The sequence below is a fragment of the Lycium barbarum genome, chromosome 1 (genome assembly GCF_019175385.1).
Source record: "Lycium barbarum isolate Lr01 chromosome 1, ASM1917538v2, whole genome shotgun sequence".
Classification (NCBI taxonomy): Eukaryota; Viridiplantae; Streptophyta; class Magnoliopsida; order Solanales; family Solanaceae; genus Lycium; species Lycium barbarum.
This window is the reverse complement of record NC_083337.1, coordinates 11,791,357-11,812,286: the sequence shown is the minus strand read 5'-3', so window position 1 is coordinate 11,812,286 and position 20,930 is coordinate 11,791,357. Positions and strand designations below refer to the sequence as shown.

The window sequence follows — 20,930 nt, the reverse complement described above, 5'->3', positions numbered from 1 at the left end:
CCAGATCCTGAATCCCTTGAATATGTTTCTCAAATTAAACACGTTAGTCTTTTTATTTTACTTAATTGTCTTGTTATACTTGTGGGTTTCCTGATATTACGGGGCGTTTAGTAGCTGATTAGAGTTATATAGATATTAGTAATGCAGAGATTAATTGTGAGTAAATTTATGTATTGTTTAATGGAGGGATTAGTTATGCAGGGTTTAGTTATTCATGTACTTAGTTATTCCATCGTCTTTGCTGCATAAAATAATGTACCTAAATTTCCTCATAACTAATACGTGTATTAGTTATGCAGGTTTTTAAATTGTAAATCAAACACCATTAATTTTATATATGACTAACTTACCTCCTAATCAGCTATTAAATGTGATATTACTTATGCAGGATTTAATACATGAATAATTTGCCTCCTAACTAGCTACCAAATGACCCCTAGGGTTCAAAATTGTACTCCATCCGTTTCAATTTAAGTGTCTTAGTTTGACCAGGCATGAAGTTTAAGAAATAAAAAGAGATTTTGAATCTTGTGATTTCAAAATAAAGATGTGTATAATGTATTAAAATGTCTTTTGAATCTTGTAGTTCTAAACTTGTCATATACGATATTTGGATTGTCAAAGAAGCATTCGTTTTTGGACTGACCAAAAAAAAAAAACACTAAAATTTGCAAATTTTCCGCTTTAAAAATCATAGCAGTTCTATGGGGCCTTTATTTGTGAATAAGGAAGATACCCAATTGACCAATGAGGAAGAAAGTGTTATTTCTACTGCTACTCAAGAAGATGGTGATGATGATGATGACGATGACCAAGATCCTGAATCACTAGAATATGTTTCTCAAATTAAACGAATTTAGTTTTTTTTTTTTTTTTTTACACCTTGATTTACAGAAAAAGTATAAGATGAGGAGGATTATATCTCGTTTGGTTAAAGCATGGTGGAGAAAGGGCAAAGCAATTATTGCTTTGCCCAAATCGATTGAACAGCACTGCAACAAAGCAGTTGTACACTGCAATTTTGCCATTTTTGGCCGATGACGATGAGAGAGAAAGAGAGAACTGTGGCGCCGCCTAGGGTTTCTCTCTTGAAACCCTTCTACACACACACACAAGACCATCGGGATATGTTTGTGTGTAATGTGTGTATATGTTTGTGTATAATTGGGGTTGGGTCGGGTCTTGGTCCGAATGGACTGGGCTCGGTCCTAAAAAAAAAAAAGGAAATCTACATGACATAACTAACTCTAGTACATATTTAGATTTAGTAACTATAGTTTAGATTAATTACATCCAATAGCGAAGAGTAATATGTTAAATATAATTAATAGCTACATATCTATTTAAAGTAGAATACTTTATTATTACTGCCAATCCAATCACTACGCCACTGCCCTCCCATCTCTCTCTCTCCCCCTCTTTCCCGCGTTGCTCCAGCAAGGAGTTCTAGCTCCGGTGAACCGGAGCAGCCATGCCCACGACGACCCAAAACATGAACACCACCACTGTACAACCCCCCATGAACTCCACACCACCGCCACTGCCAACCCCTTCCTCTTTTCCCTTTCTTCTCCGGCGTCTTCTTCTTAGATCTGAGTTTTTGTCATCTTTTCCGGCGTCTTCTCCGTTTTGCTATTCATCGTTGACACTATGTTGCTCGTCCTTTTGTTATTTTCTTTCTCAGCCATCGGACTTTTCCAGCTCTGACCGAAAGTATATTTTCCAGATCTGACCAGAAAATAAAATACACTGTATTTTCTAGATCTGATCGAAAAATACACAGATCTGACCGGAAGTGTATTTTCCAGACTGTATTTTCTAGATCTGATCGGAAAATACACAGTTCTGACCGGAAGTGTATTTTCCAGATCTGACCGAAAAATACACTGTATTTTTTGTATACATACAGTGTATAAAGTGTTTTTCGCCTCTATTTTGAAGAAGATCTTTTTGTATACAAATGAATACAGTGAATTTGAAGTGTATACAAATGAATACAGTGAATTTTATTTCTTGTATTTAGTATTTGAGTATATTCGTTAATTTTTTTAGTGCAAAATCAGTGTTTAGGGGTGTATTTTGAAGGATATTTTTTTGTATACAACTGATTTTAAATATAATAAAGTGAATACAGTGTAAAAGTAGCTACAAATGAATACAGTTGAGTTGAATACATTTGACTTAGATACAACTTAGCTGAATAAATCTGACTTGAATATAGCGAAATCTGACTCAGCCGAATTTTGAATACAATCTACTGTAGCGCGTGAATACAATCTACTGTAGCTACAAAATGTAATTAGCTAAAGTGTAGCTATGCCTACAAAAAAAAAAAAAAACTCAAAATGTAGTCATTTATGTAAGTTCCCAAAAAAAAGGGCAACTTACACAAATGACTACATTTTGTATTTGTTTTTTAGGCATAGCTACACTTTTGCTAATTACATTTCGTAACTACAGTAGATTGTATTCGCGCGTTACAGTAGATTGTATTAAAAGAATAGGTTGAGTCAGATTTCGCTGTATTGATAAAACGACATGAATACAGCTAGTAAAAAAATGTATTCAAAATTCTTTTCATTGTATTCAAGTCGGATGTATTCAGCTGTATTCACGTCAAATGTTTTCAACTCAGTTGTATTCATTCGTAGCTACTTTTACATTGTATTCAATTTATTTAAAAATCGGTTGTATTCAACCAACATAAAATACAACAAAAACATTGTATTCAACTTATTGTATTTTAAATTCGATTGTATTCAAATAACATAAATAAAGTTAGATAGATTCAACTGTAATAGATACTCTAAAAAATTGAATACAATCTAAAAATTCAACGAATAAACTTAAATAGTGAATACAAAAAAGTAACAAATACAATGAACATGACCGGAAGAAGACGACTTAGATTTGAGCTCCGACAGACAGTGAATACAAAAAAAATAAAAAATAATGAATACAATGCTTTGAATCTCCGTCGAAGTAACGATGAAATCCCAATTCCATTCACACAATGATTTGAATCTCCGGCGGGCAGTGGAAGCTCAGATCTAGAGGCTTTCCGGAGACGGGAGAACAACGCAAAAAGATTAAAAGCTTCAATCATTAGTTTTAGCATTAACTCTTCCTTTAAATTAAACCAAATCAAATTAAGTAATAATTAAAGTAATTGTAAAGAAGAAGCTTTCCTGTAACGTGTCTCTACTTAAGGTATTTCCATTGTTGTGGTTAAACAGCATAACAGAGACGGTGGCTGGCAGTGTGGTGGTTGTTGTGCCATCTCCGGCGATGGCGTAACAGATCTGGAGGTGTTGTTTTGTTGTTGTTGTGGTTCTCCAGAGACGGAGTCATCGGCGGTGAAAGGCAGTGAACGGGCGTTCGCCGGAGCTCCGGAGCCAAAGCAGTGAAGATAAAATAAATTTATAAATAATAAAAATAAAGTATTTTATTTTAAATATATATATAGCTATTAATTGTATTTAACATATTACTCTTAGTTATAGGATGTAGTTAATTTAAATTATAACTACTAAATATAATTACCTACTAGTGTTTGTCACACCATGTAGATGTCCCAAAAAAAAGTCTGGGCCCAAACACAAGTATATGTATGTGTGTATACACATGTATATATACACATACATATATATACAAAGGGACAATTTTGTCAGAACGTGGCCACTAGTTAATTTAACAAATAGTTGAATTAAAAGTATGGAAACTAATTAAGCATTTTAATTATAGCCAAGTTAAAAGTAGAAAATAATTAGCTCTTTTCAAATACGACCAAATGCATAAAACAAATTGATTATTTCAATTATAACCCTAATTAACACATTGCAAGCAATTGTCTATTTCAATTATAGCCACAATTGACTCATGCAATTAACAGAAATTCAATTGTAATCAATTTGAAAATAATATGCAATTACGGACCAAATAAATCATAAAATTGAGACGTACTTGATTATCTATTTAATTAATCAATTTTCTTGATTTAACGGAGTAAAATATTTAATTAATCAATTTTCTTGATTTAACGGAGTAAAATATTTGTCAAGTTTGATATTAATAGTTCAAACAATTAATTAAATAATTTTTAAAACTATTTTTGAATTAAACTTGACAAATACACTTGAGATTTATAGGAAAATATGCAAAGTATTTAAAATATATATTTGAAAATAATTTTCCAAATGAAATGGCAAAATGTTGTCGGAATAATTTTGTAAAAATCATTTTTGATTTGTAAAATGCATATTTCACTCCGTTTGAGATTCAAGAACTCCGAATAATTAAAAAATATTATTGGAGAGCCAAAATTAGGTATCAACAACGAGTTACCGAGATCTTCATTTTCTTGGTTGCGGTGAAACTGGTACATGTGATCATGGATCCACCAAAATTCATGTTGATAACATGCGGAGGGGCATCCGGAGTGCTCTTCCCCTCTGCATGTCCAGCTCTCTCGTATTTGTTCCTTGCCCTTTCGCTTAAGAATTCCCAGATATGTCGGAAATCCGTCATCTTGTGCCCGTGAGTGCTATGAAAATCGCACCATACGGATTGATCCCTAGTGTTAGGATTAGATCGTAAAGGTTTAAGAGGGTGTGACGTCGGATGGGTCCTTAACACAACCACCATTTGCATTTCATCAATGGTAAAGTTATAGTCAGCAAGTTTCGGATGTTCCGTCCCTTTTTTAAAGGAACCGAGAGAACTGCCCTTGTCTGGCTCTGCAAACCACGATTATTCTTACTGTGATTTCCCTTCTTGTTTGCATTCAGCTTCTCCAACGATCGGCGAGAGGATAAGGGTGGCAGTGATTCTTCGAAGAACTCTGATCTAGCCCAAAGCCCTTTTCCGTCTTACCGGGGAGTTCTCAGCGGGAGTCGCCAGCAGGTCGTCCTCCATCCGGATTTTCGACTCATACCTATTATGAATATCTTCCCAGGTCGTAGCCTGAAACTCGAGGAGATTTTCTTTGAGTTTCTGAGAGGCATTCGAACTTAAGGGATTCAGGCCCTTGGTAACAGCCTCGACAATCCACTCATCCGGGACTGTCGGTAAAAACATGCGTTCCTTCTGGAATCGGGTAACGAAATCCCGAAGACGTCTCCTTGAGAGATGCGGAAGATATTCACTTTCCTGGTTTTCACCTTTCGAGCATTTGCGTGCACTTTGATGAACATGTCGACCAGTATGGAGAATAAGCCGATTGAATGCTCAGGCAGCAGGGAATACCATGTTAGAGCGCCCCCTCGCCCCTCCAGCCGCAAGGGTTTCTCCGAACTTATTAATCAAGATCGACTCGATTTCGTTAAATCATTTCCTTTGACCGCCATAGTATAGGCCATAATATGCTCCTGCGGGTATGTTGTCCCATCATATTTGGGGACATCTTGCATCTTGACTCTCTTCGGGATCAACTCTGGAGGGGCCTTTGGTTTGTACGTCATTTGGATATACTTCTTTGCGATCGGACCTTCAATAACCGAGGGAACCCTTGGTATTTGGCTCAGACGCCTCGAAAATTCCTTAAATTTTTTTCAGCTTCTTTGGCGGTCTGGTCCACTTTTTCGGTAATCTCCTTCATGAATTGCAGGACCTGTTCTTGGAAAGGATCCTCCGGGGCGGACTCACCTCCTGATGCATCTCCATTTCTCGCCTTTGTATGCCCGCTGCCATTAGTGATGTGCCTATTGGTTGGGGTCAAAGGTATCCCACTGGGAGTTGCGACTCTAGCAGTAGGGTTGGACGCAAGTGCAGCGATGACGTGTTCCATTTCTACCCTCAAAGTGTGATTTTTCTCCCTTAAGATCTGCATCGCCTGGAGGGAGGGAGGGGGTTTCATCGGTAGGAGTTTGGTCCTCTTTAGATTGATGGGTACGTAGGAATGCCTCTTGATGTTACCTCGTCTGTGTTCTGGGTTGACGGATCTGCTGCAAGATCATGAAGGGCAATCCATCCGGGCCAATCTGAACATTGCCCGTAACGTTTCCAACGTTTGTGTTAACTCCACAACAGCTCTGGCCCCACGGTGGGTGCCAAACCATTTACTTGGAAATTAATTTAGTTGAATTTGTGTACGTGGTCAAGGGCACGTGGACCAAAGTGACAGAAAAGCAATGTAATTTGCAGTTAAAATTAGTATAAATACGTTTATATCAGTTTTGGAAATTTCAAAAATAAAACATAATAGTTTCGTTAATTGGATTACTTTTGTCAAAAAATCCTTGCTCCCGCTGTCTCATATTAATTGTCCACATTACTAAAAGTATCTGTCTCAAAATAATTGTTCATTTACAAAATCAAGATAGAATTAATTATAGTTTTCCTGTTTTATCCTTAACATTAATTGCTTTTTATTGTAATCAATATTGATTAGAGTGCATTTAATTGAAGAGAAATAAGGGTAGTGTAGTAAAAATACACCTTTATTTATGATTTCTTAAGAAGTGTGTAAAAGAAAAAATAAACAAATAATATGGAACGGAAGGAGTATTTTGGTACTACTTTGTTTTGCTTAAGACACTTATTTTGGTACGGAGGGATTTAGGAAGATTTTAAAACGTCGAACATAAACAAACACGGGACCAAGGAGTGACCAAAAGACCATTCCCTATAATGAATATTTAATTGTTGTCCTATTATCCTTTTCAGTTAACTCATAACCGCAACCATATGCTTTATCCCAAGTAAAGTAAATATCCTCACTTCCAATGGCGCTTCAACTGCCATTCCCACCTCTCTCTTCTTCCTCATTGTTATCCTCTTCACCCTGCAAAATTTGCTCTATTCCCTTCTTACCCTCTGCTCATAAACACCTTTCCTCTTCCTTGAATTTGCAAAAAATTCAGTTTAAAAGTAGTAGTAGTAGAGGAAGAATCAGTTCTTTGTGGCCTTTATTTGTGAGCAATGAAGAAGCTAGTGTCACTTCCACTGTCAGTCAAGAAGATGATGATGATGATGATGATTATGAACCAGATCCTGAATCACTTGAATACGTTTCTCAAATTAAACGAGTTAGTCTTTTTTTCTTTTTTTTGCTTTTACCTGATTGTCTTGTTATACTTGTGAGGTTTACTGATGTATGTAGGGGTCATTTGATAGCTAGTTAGAGTTATGCAGGTATTAGTAATGAAGTTATTAGTCATGAGTGAATAATTAATACACGAATAATTAAACCCTGCATAACTAATTTCTGTATAAAATAATACTCCCTCCTTCCCAAGTTAAGTGTATTAGTTTGACATGACATGGAGTTTAAGAAATAAATGGACACTTTTAAATCTTGTGGTCTTAAATTAGAGATATGTGTAATACTTTAAATCTTTAAATCTTTAAATTAGAGATATGTGTAATACTTTAAATCTTGTGGTCTTAAATTTGCCATGTAAAATGTTTGAATTGTCAACATACTAAGAGCCTGTTTGGATGGGCTTATTTTAAGTAGCTTATAAGCTGTTTTCAGCTTATAAGCTGCTTTAGATAAAGCTAAATCAAACGGGCCCAATTATTTTTTTGAGCTCATTTTAAGCACAAAATGACTTTAAGGTGGCCAGCCAGACACTCAAAAAAACTAAAAACAGCTTATAAGCAACTTATAAGCCAATCCAAACGGACAATAAATATAGATAGAAACACTCTTTTTGGGACAGACCACAAAGGAAAGTAAGACACTTAAATCGGAATGGGGGAGGAGATAGATTTTCTCATAACTTATACAAGTCTCTAAATTACAACCAAACACCATATTAATTTTATACATGACTAACTTACCTTTAGGATTTAATACGTGAATAACTTGCCTCCTAACTAACTACCAAACGACCCCGTAGGGTTCAAAATTGTACTCCCTCCGTCCAAATTTAAGTGTCTTAGTTTGACTGGACATAAAGTTTAAGAAATAAAAAGACGCTTTTGAATCTTGTGGTTCTAAATTAAAGATGTGTGTGATGTATTAAAATGTCCTTTGAATCTTGTGCTTCTAAATTTACCAAGTGGGATGGTTGAAATGTCAATTTAATAAATATAGAAAGAAGCAATCTTTTTGGGACATACCACAAAGGGAAGTAAAACATTAAAATTTGCAAAATTTCCACTTTATGAATAGTAGCAGTTCTATGGGGCCTTTATTTGTGAATAAGGAAGATACCAATTGAGCAATGAGGAAGAAAGTGTTATTTCTACTGTTACTCAAGAAGATGATGATGACCTAGATCCTGAATCCCTTGTATATGTTTCTCAAATTAAAAGAGTTTAGTCCTTTTTAATTTTTTGCATTTACCCAATTCTGTTACTCCCTCCATCTCAATTTATCTGACGCTGTTTGACATGACACAATGTTTAAGAAAAAAGAAGACTTTTGAAATGTGTGGTTTGAAACATATCTTATAAATTTGTGTGGCTATAAATAGTTTTATTAAGGGTAAAAAGGAGAATTTAAAGTAAAGTTGTTTCTAATTATAGTATAGTGACGTTTTTTTTGGCACAAACTAAAAAGAAAAAGGTGCTACATAAATTGGGAAAGATGGAATATTATACTTGTGACATGGGTTGTGCGGTTTTCTAATCATAGTGAGGTGACATTCACAATCGTGTATTTTATTGTAGGCTTTGGAGCTTCTCAAGAGGAATCGGGATATGCTGTTTGGTGAGGTATGGATTTATTTTCAGTCATTTTTCTTCTACTGAGCCCTTATAAGGTTGCATCTTTATTTTAATATTTTGGATTTTCCACCTGTTTATGTTCTCAGTTTATTTCAAAAGGTCACTGTGTTTGCACATTTTCATCTCTCTTTACCTATTGTTATCTGAAAGATGTTGGTGCCTCTCCCTTTTTAGTACCATATTGATTGTCTTAGCTAGGATTATAGCTTGTGTGGCCAAGCTAACAAAATTTGCTTATTTTGAAAAGTGATTTTTGTCAGAAATGCTTTTCCGAAAGTATTTCTGGAGAGCAGCAGTTCGTGTTTAGCTAATCAATTTGAAGAACACTTTTGCCAATATTAGAGCAGTAATTTGTGCTTGGCCAAGTTTCAAAAGTTCTTTCTTGGGAAAAGCGATTGTTTTAGCTTCCGGAAAACAACTTCCTCTACGACTCAAAAACACTTTAACTTTTCCCTAAAAGCTTGGTCAAACACCTCAACTTTATAAAATAAACACATTTAGCTACCCAGAAGTTTGGCTAACAGGCTATAAAACTTATTACATTAGGTCCCCTTTTCACAGAATAAGTGTGAGATTTAGAGAGTTGTAGTTTAAAGAATCTTAATGTGCTTAATTTTCCCTTGAAGACAAATTATTTAGTATTGAAATGAAATTTACCTGAATTAAGTGGAAAGGATACTGAAAGATTCTCATAGTCAATCCCAACTAATTTGGGATTGAGGAATAGTTGATAGACTGTTTTAGTTAACTAGCTCAACGGGTTATTTAAATGTCGAATTGTTTCTAAATTGACTAACTCCTTTGGGTTTATTACAGGTTAAGCTGACTATAATGATTGAAGACCCCAGGGACGTCGAGCGGAAGCGGCTGCTTGGCATTGACGATGAAAATGCTCCAACTAGGGATGAATTAGCTGCCTGTTTAGAAGAAGTAAGTATTTTCTCCACAAATGCTTCAAATCAATGCCGACCTATTTATATGGATATTTGACTGGCGGTGCTGCTCATAAAAAGGAGAAATATAGTTCATCTAATTAATATGAATAGATCATCTGCTTGAGAATGAAGCGTAATTGATAAATTGATTTACCATAAGAATAGAACATGTCAATGTGAAGTGTTTTCTCTGGTGCAATTGCAAAGGGAAGTTTGTTCTAAGTAAATATAAAAAGCTCCACACCTTTTAATGGAAGAATCTAATAAAATAGACCACAATTTAGAAGTCAGCGAAGTGCGTTTGCAATATGTTGCAACATAACATTTTAGAAGGAGTTACAGTGTGATATATTGAAGTTGACTGAGTGGGTTGTGTCCCCTGTTACGTGTACTAGGATACTAAACGTTGCAATAAGAGTCCAAAAGATGCTTTGTAGTTTTTTCTCTTGCCAAAAAAAGCTGCTGGGTAAGAAAAAGAATATAATTGCTCTTTTGTTGTTTTCAAAATTTTAGGGATTGACATCGTTTGGTGGCAAATTCCTTTTCGTTTCTAGGAAACACTTTGAAAGCAGGCCTTGATTTTGGAACAGTGAAAAAGGATGCTAACACCTGTTTTAGGAAATATTTGGTATTATATCTGCACTGAAATAGGCAGATATTTGAATCACGCTGATTACAAAGTTTGCTCAATTGAACAGAGGTTCTCACTGACAAAGCAATACCAATATGTCACGTTCTTCTGTCATTGCTTCGTATTTCTCTCCTCTTCATTTTCTCATTCATTTTCCTTTATCATGTTCTTCGTCCAACAGAACTCTTTCCCCCTTATTTTCATTTCCCTTTTTGTACTTTTTCAGTTTGAGGAAGAATGTTTTTCACCAAACGACAAGTTATAAGATGGAGAACAGTTTTATTATGAACTACTGGAACCGTCCTTTCTGCATTTGGGACCTTGTTTAATCAATAGGTTTTGGCAGCAAAAATAATCTAACACCTTGTCATCTAGTGTTAAAGCAAGTGGAGATTTTTCCTTTATAAGTGTTTTCCACTTCTGTTCTGTAAGGATTTTCTAGAGAGGTATTTCCTAAAAGTTCCGTTTGATGTTTAGGCCTTTCATATGGTATCAAAGTCTACCTTTTAAGTTTACTCTCTAACTCGTACCTTTTAAGTTTACTCTCTAACTCGTAAGTCCGTTCTCTGAACCGATTTCTCTTTACTTTTAGCTAAATTGTTTATTGTCTCTATTTATATTGTATTGCTTAGAGCTTCTCTATTTACTTAGTCCATTGAGCCAACAGGCAATAACTCCAAGAACACTTCTCAGTCCGTTGAGCTAACTCTCTCTACTCTTGGCCTTTTCTATATAGAGCCAATTCTATGGTTACATGTAGCTAAGAAAGATTCTGGTACTACTTGAAGTCTGGTAAATTAGAATCTTTATATTTAACTCTATTGCGTAAAAGATTCTTCGCATCAACTACGCAACCTACGCTTCAACTAAATACTACTTCGAAACACACTGATATTATCAAATTTTGATGAAGACTAAAAATAAATTAACACCACAAAATGCAACTACTCCACCTCAATCCCAAGTTAGCTGGGGGTCGGCTATATGAATCCTCACTATTCTATACCGGTCCCAGACAAACCTGATGTTGTTTGAGACTCATGATAATTTGGCTACCTTTACACTGGCTATCAACCTACCGCAACTTTCCTTTAGTTGAGTTTGGAATCGGCAACATGAGCAAGCTCATAGAGGCAAAGTTAAAAGGAAACTAAAACTCTTTCCTGGAAATTATATGCAATGATTTTAGACTTATGAAACTAAGCGGGCGGGGAAGGTATGACCCCTCCCCCATTGAACAAAGGGGATCCGTAGGGCGTGCTCACTCACATACTAGATAGGTGACTCGGAATTATAGTGCTAGTTCCATTCCCTCGGGGAAGAGAAAGCATGACGGATATTGAATAAAGGGACGACCGAGGGGATACTGATTTGAGGAAAGCATAAAGGAAGATGCCGAAAGGTTATGTTAAAAGAGATGGCTATGAGACTAGTGCAAACAATATGATGAAATAGTAGAGGTTTCTGGAACGCCCTTCAGATTAAAGTTTCATGAAGCATAGAAGTTGCAGTCACAGCAACTAATTCTGCAAAGTCTCATAGCCATTATTGGAGCAGTTGATCAAATTCACAACTACATCATACTACGAGATAATCATTTCCAAAGATTTCCTGTAGTATGTATGTGCATTTGTATGTGAACCTTGTGATAAGGAAAATATAAAGTGAACTACACAATATAGGTATGTGGCATTAACAATGATGTGAGAGGAGACTGAAACAAATTATTGCAGGAAAATTGTTGGTGTTGAACGTTCAAGTTGAATTTATTAAGGGTCTCATTTTAGACCCTGTTGGCAAATTTATATTTTGGCATTTGTTATTGATCCTACACTCAGATTATGCCTACTTGATGGTCTATAGGTCCATACTCCCTTAGGATTTTTCTGATAAATTACCTGTTTTTAAGAAAAAGTGTGTCTCACGGTGTGCTTGCTAGGGATAAATGCTATTAATATGTTTATAACACAATTTTACTAGTCCTAAATGTATTTAAGCTTTAGAAACAATTGATCTTTAAATATTCTATAGAAACAATTTATCCGAAATCTGTAGGATCGACTGTGCTCACTCTTTCAGAATGATGTGTAAAGAGTAGGAGAACATTCTTTTTTACCGTTTGGTATTACTCTACAACAAGCAAAGTATAGGAGCACATTCTTTTTACTTTTGGTATTACTCTAGAACAAGTAACTTAACTTACACTATTGTGCTACACAATTTACTATCATCAAATTTCTTAGTCCTTTCAGGAGAATTTAAGCACTAAACTAAAGTTGCATACAAATTCATACCTGGCTGATTGAATATATAAAGGAATATGGTGACTGCATAGGAGAAGATTATCAGAAAACAAAGACGGCATCGTTGTGAAACATTGGTTATATGTTGAGCCACATCTCAGAGCTTGGATAAATTTTGATATTTCACTGAGCAAGGGAAAGCAGCTTGCACTATTGCAAGGAAGACCATCCCGGAAGTGATAGATAAAACTGTGAGGAAGGAATCTCTGTAGTTGAGGTTTGTAAGGTCCTTATATGGGCGATTGAAGATGTTATTTGAGGTTCTGTTTGCAAAGAACAAATGTGATGGCCGTAGATGGCATTTACATGCATATTGGCTAAATACTAACAAAGATAAAATTTCAGCAGGGTAGATATATTCTAACAACAATGTGATATTTAAACTAGAAGTTTGGAGAAAAATATGAAAATGAACCTAAATAGGCAGCAGCATGTCATAAAATAAGTTATTAAGGAAATTTATCGATGTTCTCAAGGAAGATGACTTAAATGTTAACTATCGTCCACCCCATTTTATGTGGTGCAATTTGATTAGCTCTGGAGAGTGAATCAGTTAATTTGACTTAAATATTTTATTACTAATTGAAGAAATCACTGAACTACTCATTGAGATGTGTATAAAGTTTGTTCAGTATGGGAAATCTCACATCATTGTCTGAATGTGAAATTTGAAATGTGTGAATTGTACTGCAAACAAATTACTTACAGAACTGCGTCGAATATTTCATAGCATCTTGAAAAGGAAAATATGTCACGTAAAATGAGAAAGTGGAATAGCAAAGAATTTAGAAGCTCTTTTTTTTCTTGTTTCTTGTTCACCTCAATAGATTCTCAACGAGTTGTATATGCATTTATAGATCAGATTGTTCATAGTTAAATTTAAAAGAGGCATCTTTGTTGGACAAAAATACTATCTAGTGATATTCTAATGTTCCTTGATCAACATCCGGCTAAAGGATAAAGGCTTTGATTGTCTTTTGAGTGCTTATTTTTTTTTTCTTCTTATTAATGTTCCAGTCCATGATTCTAAGTATATATTTCCTACTGCCTTGCTAAATCCTTTATTATTATAATTTCTATTTGAAGATTAATGAAGGAAAAGTACCAAAAGATAAGGTTGCTCTGCAGATGCTTGCGGAAGAGATGAATTCATGGCCTAATTTGGAGGTATGATTATGACCTCAAGCATTCTTCTGGACACAACTATATAATGAAATATCAACAAGTTACTACTTTTTTTTTTTTTTTTAAACTATTCTTTTTTTAGTACTGAATCATCTAAAAATAAATGAGATGCCCTCTGAGAAGAAGTTTAATGTTTCTTTTGTTTTAAATATGGGATGTAAACTTTTTGGAGAGCAAAATCTCAAATTCACCATAAATCGAATGAGATTCCTTGATTGATTTTATACATCCCCTGGACATGTGATGTCTTTGTTGTGGCACCAATTCATCATTCAGCTAATTAGTAGTTATACTGTATTCTTGTTGGATTTAGGTTGAAGCCACAAAGCAAAATAAGAGCAGATCCCTGTATGCAAAAGCCACAGACACTGGTATTGATCCAAAAGAGGCTGCTAAGCGGCTCAAGATTGACTGGGATTCAGCAGCTGAAATTGAGGAGGCAGATAATAGTGACGAGCCAGACGTTAATCCAGCTCTGGTTAGTCAACGAAATAATGCTTAAACATTTTCTCCTGTTATCCCTTTTGTTCTGATTGTTCATTAGGCTGGCTAGGTACCATTTCTAATAATTAGCTTACAATCTCGTGGAATATGTTAAATGCACCAATTTTACATGCTCTTTTTGGATACCTGGCAAAATCTCTTTAAAAGTTTAAGTATCAGGTCATGACTAATAGCCTGTTCGGCCAAAGCTTCTGGGAAGCCAAAAGTACTTTTTTAATAAATGCTTATTTTGGAGAGTTAAGGTGTTTGGCTAAGCTTTTAGGTAAAAAAAGAAAGTGTTTTGAGTAACAGCAAAAGCTAGAAAAAATAGCTTTCCTTATAAGCACTTTTGGAACCGTAGTCAAGCACAAATTGTTGTTGTAGTATGCAGAATGTTTTTTAAATTGGTTAGACAAACACAAACTGCTACTCCCTCCGTCCTTGTTTATGTGACACTCTATCCTTTTTAGTCGGTCCCAAAAATAATGACATCTTTCCATATCTAGTAACAATTGAACTTCAAACTTCTCATGTTACCCTTAATGAAATGATTTATAGCCACAATAATTTCTACGGCTTATTTTAGACCACAAGTTTCAATAGTCTTTCTTTTTCTCTTAAACTCCGTGCACAGTCAAACATCTTCACATCAATTGGGATTGGGGGGCGGGGGGGGGGGGGGGGGGGGAGGGAATGGGGGTTACTTTCCAAAGGTACTTTTCCGAAAAGCACTTTTCAAAATAAGTAGTTTTGACAGCTTGGCCAACAGGCTATAGATCAAGTTCATCTAGTAGCTCAGAAAAGCTTTAGCTTCGTGGAAGAATATATTGCTGGTCTAAAAAAGAATCGTTACAGAGAGCTCAAATCTTTTCAGATGCATTATCATATAACTCCATCACATAGTGATTTCTGAAGATTTTCTTAACTAAAGGTTTTTGTTTTAGACAATGTGCTTGACGTAGGGACTGCATCAGGTACTTATTGAGCTAAAACTTAATCAGAAAATCCAATTGTAATTATGAAACGTCGCCAGATATGTTGCTGTCATTACCGCTTCTTTTGGAGCTGGTTCTGACGAGGGACATTTTCGTGCAGGGATACGGAGCTTTATACTTGGTCTCTGCATTTCCAGTCATCATTGGCATCTCTGTTGTGTTGATTCTCTTCTATAATTCTCTACAGTGATACAGCTTTTGGTATTTTTGCAGGGTCGGTAAATTACACGATTTGCCCTTTGAATCATACAGTAGTGGAACTTGAATATTGCTATAGAAAATTTATGTGTATCAGTTTTTATATAGAGCTCATGTATTGAGTATAAATTCTCCCCTCTCTAGGCACCAAATTCATTCTGCATATTCTTTGTGAATGAATGCGTACTTTAGCTATGTAAGTGAATCAGTTAGATCTCTTTCATATACGACGTTATCGTTTCGTCTCGTCTCTTTCTAGTGTTTAAAATGCTTGCTTTTGACCTTTCTCAATAATTGTTTGTTGTATAATTCTTTATTCAGCCGTGTGATTGCACGTTCATTTTATTAAATTTGAGTTCAAAAGTCAGGATTAAGTTGACTAAGATATAGCAACTCATGTAGTTGGGGTTCTTTTTACACTTGAAGACATAGTTTAAGAATATTTTAAGATTTGTTTTTAGTCTTTTGAGTTGATAGAGGGTTACATAAACCTTTGATGCCGGTGGAATGCTATGCCAGAAAACTGCTTAGTAGACTTATTTTTTGCTTAAGCATCCGGAATTTGAAACTCACTGACGCGATTAATTCGGATTAGCGTCAAATAAGCCTATGAAGAATAGTACAACGCTCGCTATCAAGTTCTTCATTCACATGACTGGAATCGAGACATCTGGTTAATGGTGTGGAGGGATTTTAATCATCGCATCGCACCCCTTGTTGGCAGAGGTGGAGCTATAGTGTTAGCTACGGGTTTGATAGAAGTCAGTAGCTTTGGCCAAAATTATATACCTCCTCTGTTTTAATTTATGTGAACTCATTTGACTGGGTATGGAGTTTAAGAAATAAGAGAAGACTTTTAAACTTGTGATGTTAAATGAGTTACATATATTTTGTGTGGCTATAAATTATTGCATAAAGGTGAATTTTTTCCAAATATAGAACAGGATCATTCTTTTTGGCACGGACTAATAAGAAAATAAGTTCATATAAATTGAAACGGAGAGAGTATTTGTTATAAAAAATTTACTTATATAGTCCAGAACCTATAAACCAAAAATTTTGCTTGGTAGTTGCTTAATAGAACTTGTCGTCCACTTAGTTCATGGTAAGTCAAAAGTATTGCGTAATAGATTAATGAAATTTGTTTTCCACACACGTTGGGAGAGGAAGACGTGAGAATCATAACTAAGAGATGCTAAGACATGTCCCCCACAATCTTTGGTTAATCTATGTTTAGCTTCTCCCTTAAATACATCATTCCATAATTGATGGCAACCATCTCACTCTCACTTTCAACTGCAGACTTCAAATATGCCTTCATTCATGGATCTTCAAGCATCAAATGAATTTGACTTCCCAATTTCCTTAAAGGAATCAACAAATACACATCCCAAATCTGACCTTTTAACAATTCCTCTTCCTTTACCACCCTCAAAGAAGTTCTTGAGCAACAGCCTTCCAAATTCAGCAACCTCATCACCAAGATTTGCATCAAATTCATCTAAGAAAAATTCCAAAAACCAAAACCACCAACCTTCTCCTCTCTCCAACAACCCTCTAGCTAGACAAAACTCCGTGGCATTAGCAAACCTCGAACGGTTGAAAGAAAACCACTTACGCAGGAGCAAGTCGTGCGGTGAAGGAAGATCAACCACGCCACCGGAAAAACACGTTCTTGGATTCACAAAGGTCAATAATAGTAGTGTTAAACACGTCGAGGCAAGCAAAATTAGCAAAGTACTTTATAAGTCTAGCGATGAAGATAAAGTGGAGTCTATTGATAAAAAGTTCAAATGTGGGGCTATGTGTTTGTTTATTCCTGGTTTAGGAAAAGCAAAACAAGTGAGAGCTAGGAGGGTAGAACCTGAAATAGTACATGATATTGGAGTTGGACACAATGTTTCAAGGAAAGTGTCATTGGAGAAATTTGAATGTGGATCATGGACATCATCAGCTATAATCAATGATGAAGAAAATGATGAGTCCAATCTCTTCTTTGATCTTCCAATTGAGCTCATTCAATCCACTGATGATAAGGACACTCGTTCTCCTGTAACAACAGGATTTGTTTTTGACAAGGAGCCGAAAGGGGTGTTGAAGAACAGTACCACAGCAAAAACAGATGATAGAAAATCGAACGTGGCTACACGCCAAGTTCGGTTTTCTACATCGTCCCCTGACTCGGACTCGCCCACATCCTGCATGACTCCTCGCATGCGCAAGGCTAGGGAAGATTTCAATGCCTTACTAGAAGCCCAATGTGTATGACTGGAGGCGGATCCAACCAAGGGTTTTGGGTTCACCGGTGTTTTAAGGTCGAACCCTATTTATTTGCGGGAAATAATTATAGATAGAGTTACATATATATTTCAGGACCTACTCTCTAACTCAGCCGTGGGTCTACCGGAAACAGCTTCCTTACCCCATAAAGGTAGGGGTAAGGTCTGCGTATATCCAACCCTCTCCAGACCCCACTTATGAGAATACATTATGTTGTTGTACTCTCTCAACTCAGAGTGCACGAAGTTAAAATCTGGGATCTGCCATTGTCAGCATCATGATGACTTCAAATACAATATATATATAATCTCTCATATTGTGTATTTGTATGCATTTTCTCATTTCTTGAAAAGAATCACAAGCAGTATTTTTCTGGATATTGTAGGATGATAGTGAAGGTTTATCTGTCTAAATATATGTTGGAATTTTGAGAAGATCCTTACTATGTTTAGCTAGAGTGAGAAAGAGAAAAGGAGAGATGAATTTGTAACATGATAGGAGTATTACGGAGTGTAAGCTATCAAATCTTGAAGGAATTAAAGAAACTTGTCTTCAAGTCTTGAAAATGTGAGACTCACAATGAAAGAAAAATATTCAGCACTATTAATGAAAAAAGAACGTCTACAGCAACAATTTGTAAGCAAAATTCATACCACAGGTCCAACTGTCCAAACCTCCGGGGATTAAAAAAGGCTTAGTACATTGAACAAGCTTAATAAATTGACTGCCCCTAAAATTTGCAAGCAAAATTTATTTAGACAGTCGAACGACGACTTGTTCTAATTGAGCGTCTGAATACAAGATAGTGTTGCACACTTTTGGTTCAGATTTTGGAAAAGCTCTTTTGCATGTTCTTAAGCACCCATTACTAATAATTAAACCACTTAAAATATGTACCTCCTTTAATTATACACATCAGCATCAATTAGAAAATCGATTCTAAAGTAATCTCCTTCCGCACATGATAATCGTTTTTGATTGATTCAAAAGTCGGTCGGTTTTTGCCGTGTTTTTTTTGGCTGTGTTTTAGCAAATGTCAGATGCCCTAAATACTACTATCTTATAAAAGGGAGTTAGCAGGCACGGCGTCAACACGTTTGCTTAGGCTAAGGGCATTTTGGACATTTCAAAGTTGAGTCGTAATCTTCCATACAGCACGTGTTGCTTTTAGCTGTAGACAAATAGCAAATGTACACATGTAGATAATAACAACAGTGTAAATTCTAAGGTTTCAATCTTTAATATTCTTAGCATCAAATGATTATATTTTTTGAAATTATGAATTTATATCTATTATTTATTGTAATTTTAGTGAATATTTACATATAAATTTATACTTTGTATCAAAAACCCTTGATTCAGATGAAACCGGTATCATAATTGTGGATCCTCCACTGGGCAGTAGTCCCCTGTTCGTCATATAATAAGTTTAAGTGTTTTCTGTCTGGATTTTGTGTAGATTAAAGAGAAATATTTCAGCTATACTTATTAATGGCATTAAATGGATGAAGTAATATGGTTCGAAATGCTAAATTTTCATGGCTCTTTCGCTTTAAATTGATGAATTCTTGATTTCAGTTTATAGTAACAATTGGCCAAACGAATTAAATCCCTTTTTGGTTAATGATATGTTGTGGTAAATAAAGCATAAGTCTCTACATACAGAGACATACAAATTAAAGATATAGGAAGAAACTTTTTAACATTCTTGGGTAATTTAAGAGGGTCAGTAATTACAAAGAATGTATAATCAAAATTTTAACTTATATAAAAGCATATAGTACAACTTAAAGACAAACTAATTATGTTATCAACTTTCTAATCTTATTAGGTAGTTTAAGAGGGCTAGAACTTGAAATGAATTTAAATTCACAGTTTTGAGATAATTTTTTAGAGATGAACCAAGAGTAGAGTCTGGGAATTGACAAAAAATGCTGTTTTACTGGGGTGGGAAATGTTTGAGGTTTTCCTGTTCCCTTTCCCTTGATGGAAGTTGCGGAAAATGGATGGATTTGGATGCTTTTGTTAACATTGACAGGGGCTTCCTATTTTGAGGTCAGTATAAGATATTTCCTTTTATGTCTTATTGGTCTTAACGTGCATCAACATATAAACACAAGATGGAATATGTAGAGGTTCTAGTTCTTTATGGTAGGTTGAAAAGTGATAAAAACAAGGTACACTGCAACCTTATTTTAATAAATTACGCACAATAGATGCAGTTCACCGATAGCATATGGCTATCATAGATTTTGTAGAGTTATGGATCTTTCTCTTTGTCTGGACTTATGTGATTGTGTTCTAGGGCTGATAATTGCAATGGCAAATTTTTGTTTTGGAATGGCATGTGTTTGATGACAATACTGAAGCACTTCTATATGCACGCTGAATAGCAGTTTTATCTTTTTTCTTGTGTCTGCTGAAAGCATCATAACAGTCATTAATCAGGTGTAGTGAGGTTTTGCTCATTTAAAAACTAGGTCTCTGTAAATGTCATGTTAGAATTCAAATATCCACTCTAATTATTCATTTTTCGTTTAGGTCCTTGACTCACAATATATTTCAAATTACTCTGCTTCATTCTCTAATGGCTCTAGAGAAATGGCTGCATCTGCAAAAACACTAGCTCTTAAACAGTTGTATTGCCTCACCATGGATAATAGAGAAGCTGCTTTCATAGAGTTATCATGCAGAAACAGTAAAAAAAGAGTAATTGTGGACCCTGACAGATCTTGAAACCGACCCAGTGAGACTAGCTAAAGTGATTCAGAAGGTACAAACCCCGAAATATATTTGATTGGATTCTAAGAAGAGTGGGCTCAAGAAGGAAAGATGTAGATGGTAATGTATAAAATTGGTAACATAGAATCATATGAGAATCATATGAGCCACCTCGATTACTTACTGTCACAAGCAGCAAGCTCAATGTTGCTTGGCCTTTGCGAAGTGGATAATCTTGAAGATTGGAGCTCGTCTTGCTCACTTGTTCGTGCTCGTCTTGCTCACTTGTTCGTTCTGTATCTTATCGGATTCATGGTGGTGCTGCACAAACTTCCTCAATTTCATGCACTTTTCAAAATTTCAAGTTTGTGAAAGTGTTGGATATGGAGGGACATCGTTTTTTATTGTTTCATAACTGGGCTTGTTGAGGTACTTTATAGCAAGAAATGATCGGGAGTCGATTCCATCATCCATAGTCAATTTTTGGAGCCTTGAAATCCTGATATTAGAGTTTTCGGGAGAAATA

At 35.5% G+C, this 20,930-nt stretch overlaps 2 protein-coding genes across 3 annotated transcripts; both read left to right on the top strand.

The window, feature by feature from the left end:
- Positions 1-6,612: 6,612 nt before the first annotated feature.
- LOC132631892 (ycf3-interacting protein 1, chloroplastic) lies at positions 6,613-15,649 on the top strand. Of its 2 annotated transcripts, none has more exons than XM_060347625.1 (6): positions 6,613-7,025; positions 8,617-8,661; positions 9,490-9,603; positions 13,629-13,709; positions 14,041-14,205; positions 15,306-15,649. In XM_060347625.1, exons 1-6 carry the CDS (start codon positions 6,723-6,725, stop codon positions 15,393-15,395), a joined length of 798 nt encoding a protein of 265 aa, XP_060203608.1. In that variant the 5' UTR covers positions 6,613-6,722; the 3' UTR covers positions 15,396-15,649. The 2 variants fall into 2 exon arrangements, with proteins under 2 accessions (XP_060203608.1, XP_060203616.1); XM_060347633.1 differs by having other exon boundaries at positions 6,616-7,025; positions 15,419-15,649.
- An 825-nt stretch (positions 15,650-16,474) lies between these two features.
- Positions 16,475-18,472, top strand: LOC132631885 (uncharacterized). The gene has a single exon (XM_060347612.1). It carries the CDS (start codon positions 16,715-16,717, stop codon positions 17,669-17,671), a length of 957 nt encoding a protein of 318 aa, XP_060203595.1. The 5' UTR covers positions 16,475-16,714; the 3' UTR covers positions 17,672-18,472.
- The last annotated feature ends 2,458 nt before the right edge of the window (positions 18,473-20,930 follow it).

What these genes read in the sequence shown, in the direction of transcription:
- LOC132631892 (XM_060347625.1), top strand. Translation starts at nt 6,723, where the DNA reads ATGGCGCTTCAACTGCCATTCCCACCTCTCTCTTCTTCCTCATTGTTA. An exon ending in ACGTTTCTCAAATTAAACGA is followed by an intron (nt 7,026 to 8,616) that starts GTTAGTCTTTTT and finishes ATTTTATTGTAG; the next exon opens with GCTTTGGAGCTTCTCAAGAG. An exon ending in TAGCTGCCTGTTTAGAAGAA is followed by an intron (nt 9,604 to 13,628) that starts GTAAGTATTTTC and finishes TTCTATTTGAAG; the next exon opens with ATTAATGAAGGAAAAGTACC.
- LOC132631885 (XM_060347612.1), top strand. Translation starts at nt 16,715, where the DNA reads ATGCCTTCATTCATGGATCTTCAAGCATCAAATGAATTTGACTTCCCA.